This window comes from Scardinius erythrophthalmus, assembly GCF_964197995.2.
Source record: "Scardinius erythrophthalmus genome assembly, chromosome: 15".
NCBI lineage: Eukaryota > Metazoa > Chordata > Actinopteri > Cypriniformes > Leuciscidae > Scardinius > Scardinius erythrophthalmus.
In genome coordinates, this window is record NC_138235.1 from 42,432,498 (window position 1) to 42,438,090 (window position 5,593).

At 39.1% G+C, this 5,593-nt stretch overlaps 1 protein-coding gene across 1 annotated transcript in view; it reads left to right on the forward strand.

The window, feature by feature from the left end:
- The window catches only part of mepceb (methylphosphate capping enzyme b), a 12,086-nt gene extending 6,771 nt beyond the window's left edge, over positions 1 to 5,315 (forward strand). Inside the window, exon 5 of the mRNA XM_081386160.1 lies at positions 5,015 to 5,315. Coding sequence (XP_081242286.1) covers positions 5,015 to 5,070 — 56 coding nt within the window. The 3' untranslated portion in view covers positions 5,071 to 5,315. The remainder of the gene's footprint in view (positions 1 to 5,014) is intronic.
- The last annotated feature ends 278 nt before the right edge of the window (positions 5,316 to 5,593 follow it).

Genomic DNA, 5,593 nt, shown 5'->3' on the forward strand with positions numbered 1-5,593 from the left:
GTTCTGGGTGGTTGCTATGATGTTGCTAGGCAGTTGCTATGGTATTCTGGGTGGATGCTAGGGCGTTGCTAGGCAGTTGCTAGGGTGTTCTGGGTGGTTGCTAAGCAGTTGCTAGGTGTTCTGGGTGGTTGCTAGGCAGTTGCTAGGGTGTTCAGGGTGGTTGCTAAGGTATTGTTGGTAGTTGCTATGGTGTTACTAGGTGGTTAGTAGTTGTCAAAGATGGTTACTATGGAGTTTTTATAGAGTTCTTAAAATCTTTAATATCATGGCCGAATATGCACAAGCATGGAGCAATATCACAAGGCTATGAGTGTGATATTGCTTTAAAAAATGTAAAAAAAATATATATATATTTATTGGTTTAGGGTGGTTGCTAGGGAGCTCTTAGTGGTTGCTAGGGTGCTGAAACTGGTTGCTAGGGTGTGGCTATGAAGATTTTAGGCCATTACTTATTGGTTGCTTGATAATATAAATCCTCTGAGGGAGAGACACAGGGGTGTCAGACCCTTTGGAGTCTGTGTGTGTGTGTGTGAAAACGGCAGTTGGGATTCAAATATTTTTAGAACTCCCAATGTAAAGTCAATAGGACTTTTGGCCGCTTTTTCGTCCACTGTGCGAACATCGTAGACCCGATCGCTTAGAAAAGTCATAGCACACCTCTCCTCAATGAGCCGGTCGATTTGACACCTCACTCGGGGGTCTGTGACTAACGGTGCGGGGCGCATTACGCGCCAAACTTTTGTCCAGAATAATAAAAAGAAGATTGAGTATGAGCAATAACAATAGTGATGCCTTGCTTTCAGCAAGTATTTAGTATCTAAATACTAACCTGTCTGTCTGTCTATCTATCTGTGTGTCTGTCTGTCTGTCTGTCTGTCTGTCTATCTATCTGTCTGTCTGTCTATCTGTCTGTCTATCTATCTCTCTGTGTGTCTTTCTTTCTATCTGTCTATCCATCCATCTCTCTGAACTAAAACTGTCACTCGCTACATTACTCTAATATTACAGGTTGAAATTAACAACTGATTTGTTTACTAACATTTAATTTGCACACAAAGCAGTTTTTATTATAATAACTTTTTAATGGCAATTATTTTCCTACTCAAATTAATTTTTTGAAATATAAACATTTAAATAGTGTCAAACACTGGTTTTCATGATGGATTTATTCTAACATACATTAAATATTGAAGAACAGATTGAGTAAAATTTAATGAACATGTAATCTAGTGCATGTGTATGCGTCTGAACGCGTTGTTGTCTGTGGAGCTCCATCGATTGATTTATAATTCTTGATTTTCTCTTTAAACTCACTTACAATGAACATTTTCTACTTTTCCTCACCTCATAGTTACAACGCGGACTGTTGAGCAGACGCGCCTCAAGCCTATTAGTGATCCAACATCGGATACTCTAATAGGTTACTCCTGTGGATCACGACTGAACGCGTCTTCTCCACACTCACTTACAAACAAACATTTTTTTCACCTATCGTGCGTCTACTCTACACCCGTACCACTAAAAAGACGGATTATATCCAAGACTTCAGTCATAAATTAGTATTTCGATACTATAGATTAGTGTTGTCAAAAATATCGATATTTCGATAAATATCGATACTGAAATATCTGAACGGTACCAATACTAATGTCCCGAAGTATCGATACTCCCATACTAGCCGAGCTGTCACTTTAACTTCTCTCCAAAGGCGCGTTGACTAACACCACAAGTGACCGCACTCGTCTCATTCGCTCTGGTTAAACAGCAAAAGTGAAGTGAATGGAAAAATGGCGAGTGCGCCGCCGTTGCGACCGATTTTGGTTGATAAAGAACACCGCGAGCTGGCGTGTCGGAGAATAGCGCGGACACGCGTTAAAAACACACCGCGAGCGGGCATGTCGGAGAATAGCGTGGACGCGTTAAAAACACACCGCGAGCCGGCATGTTGGAGAATAGCGTGGACGCGTTAAAAACACACCGCGAGCGGGCATGTTGGAGAATAGCGCGGACACGCGCTTCACACTGCGAGCGGGCATGTCGGAGAATAGCGCGGACACGCGCTTCACACTGCGAGCGGGCATGTCGGAGAATAGCGCGGACACGCGCTTCACACTGCGAGCGGGCATGTCGGAGAATAGCGCGGACACGCGCTTCACACTGCGAGCGGGCATGTCGGAGAATAGCGCGGACACGCGCTTCACACTGCGAGCGGGCATGTCGGAGAATAGCGCGGACACGCGCTTCACACTGCGAGCGGGCTGCGGGCACCCAAAAGATTGTTTGGCTATCAATATCCCTCACATCACTCATTTTTTAAAATTCTGAAAACAGACTTAACGAACAAGCTCCAGGGGGACATGTACATTTAGCAACATGTTCCTGTATGCTACTCAGCATCAGTGGGTCACCTCTTTCTGAATTCCCCTATAACTAACTGTAACTCCTCTGTAACTTCTCATTTTAACTTTTCTGAAACATTAACCAAGATGGCCTAGTATTGTTGTTATGAGTGTGTTGTTTCGTTTTTCCACTGTAATTCTTAAAGTTAATATAATCTGACTGAGGAATCTTAAAAGTAAATATTTTAACTGTGGTCAAATGTAAATTAACTTGTGCCTATTTAACTTTATTCAAAAAAATATTATTTAATTCTGCAATTTGCCTAAATTTGCGATTATCATCAATTTGATTACACAGATATAATGAAACTAAACTGAGCTAGACAATGACATCTCTGAATTCAATAATAATATGCCTGAAAATTTAATGTTTAATCTTATTATTATACATTACTGACACTCTGTCCTCCAATTTGATAGTGTTAAGTGCTTTGACACAATCTTTATTGTTAAAAGCACTATATAAATAAGGTGACTTGACTTGACTTCATGTCTATCCAGTGAGCATTGTTTTTGCGTGTGATGCACGCACGTTTGTGTTTAAATCTGTTCATCAAATAACGTTAATGTATTAACCAGCATTTATGACCGATAAACAATCCATTTGTTACAGTATATTTTAATCTTTGATAACAGTAGGTAATAAAAATACAACGGCTCATATAGCTCTGGTCCAATGAAAAAATATTAACAGATAGAACTCAGGACATTTTTGTAAAATATACCTCATTATCATGTTCTAGACTTGTTATATTCAGCTTTAAATAAAAATACCCCCTTAATATTGTGGCAGTTTTTTTCTCCGTGGTATCGAAAATGGTATCAAATATCGATATTTTTGAAGGTATCGTATCGAAGTTAGAAATTCTAGTATCGTGACAACACTACTATAGATCACACAATACTCTTAGATCGACTACAAAATTATACTGGCGTTTAAGGACAAGCATTAAGCTGGTTTAGATCATACTTATCTGACCGCTATCATTTTGTCTATTTAAATGGAGAAAAATCGATCATAACTTCAGTAAACTATGGAGTGCCGCAGGGATCCTCTATTATTCTCAATATATATTCTGCCACTGGGAAATATTATAAGGAAACATGGAATTAGTTTCCATTGTTATGCTGATGACACTCAAATCTATATTTCATCACGGCCGAATGAAAACGCTAAATTATCCAAATTGACAGAGTGTGTTAAAGATATAAAAGATTGGATGACGCGTAATTTTCTTTTATTAAATCCAGACAAGACAGAGGTACTACTTATCGGTTCAAAAAACCACCCACAAAACCTCTCACAATACAATTTTAACATAGTAGGATGTCCTGTTACTTTATCCTCTACAGTAAAAGACCTGGGTGTTATACTAGATTGCAACCTGTCTTTTGAAAATCATATTTCATATGTTACAAAAACAGCATTCTTCCACCTTAGAAACATTGCAACAAGATTAAGCTACGTAGCATGCTATCAGCTTCTGATGCAGAAAAGTTAGTTCATGCATTCATGACCTCGAGACTAGATTACTGTAATGCTTTATTAGCTGGTTGTCCTGCATCCTCAATAAACAAGCTACAGTTAGTCCAAAATGCAGCCGCTAGAGTTCTTACTAGATCAAGAAAATATGATCATATAACACCGATTTTATCATCTCTACATTGGTTACCTATAAAGTTCCGTATTAATTACAAGGTATTGCTACTGACTTATAAAGCCCTAAACGGCTTAGCTCCAGTCTATTTAACGGATCTTCTATCGCCCTATAATCCATCGCGCTCTTTAAGATCAATAAATTCAAGGCTTTTGGTCATACCTAGGATATCCAGATCCACCAAAGGAGGGAGAGCATTTTCACATTTAGCTCCAAAACTCTGGAATAGCCTTCCTGATACTGTTCGTTGCTCAGACTCGCTCTCCCAGTTTAAAACTAGATTAAAGACACATCTCTTCAGCCAGGCATTCATATAATATTTTTAATCTTACAGTTAAATCCGGTCTTTAGTTCATAAACGCCAGAGGAGAACTGGCCCCCGACTGAGCCCGGGTTCTCCCAAGGTTTTTTTTTTTTTCTCCATTAGGTCACCTGATGGAGTTTTTCGGTTCCTTACCACTGTTGCCTTTGGCTTGCTCAGTTGGGGATATTTTGGGGATATTTAATTTTAATTTTATCAATCTATAAATTCCATTAGAAACAAACCTTGTTGTATTATTTTAATTTAATACTGTGAAGCTGCTTTGATACAATCTGTATTGTGAAAATACAAATACTATACAAATACACTTGACTTGACTTGACTTGACTTTTACTGACGGCTGAAACACTGTTGGATTACAGAAGACATGACTGAGTTCAGGAAGTTGTTCTGAATCTTTCATCATTCCTTCTGATGGTCACTGATGTTTATTTGCTGCTGTAACTAGTAGTAAAGAGGAGATGATCAGTTCATCCGTCACACACACACACACATACACACACACACACATACTGACTGAATTTACTGATGAAACTGTTACTAATTTACTGAAAGACTGTTAGAGTTCTGTTTGACAGATTCTGATCAGCTGATCATCAATGTGACGTTTTATTCTGCTTTGATTTCCTTTTCAGGATTTCAGAGGTCGCTTTACCTGTTCCACAAAGGCCCGGCCTCCAACAGGAAGTGAGTTTCAGGAAGAGCGATGGAATTGTCATTGGATCTTCTGATTGAAACCAACACACACTTTTTGGTGTTTGGTAGCGTTGTTCTGAGGTTTGTTCTTCCTGTGCCCTACTACAGCGCTGGACTACTTCCTGTTTGCTCTGTTTTTAACTGTTATACGTGTCAGAACTGAGACTCTTTGTCCTTCAGTGAGAGGCCGGTCTCTGAGCCGCTTCCACATGTGCAAATAAATCTGATGTGTTTCTGTTATATGTTTGATTGTGCTTGATTTCCTCCGACTGCAGGGTTCGTCTTACATTTAGTTTGATCAAATTTAAGGTCATAAAATGTCTTAAATGGTGTAAGACTAGTCAAATTTATCATTTCAAGATGTTTTAAATTTGGAGATGGAACCGCTATATTAAACTTCAGAAGGCTGTGATCTGTTGGATCCCGTGTTTGAAGTCCTGATGTTGTTTTCAGGCTCTACTAGAGCAGGTTTTCATGCTTGAATGTTGAATATATTCCCCATATTCTCCATTGTTGCA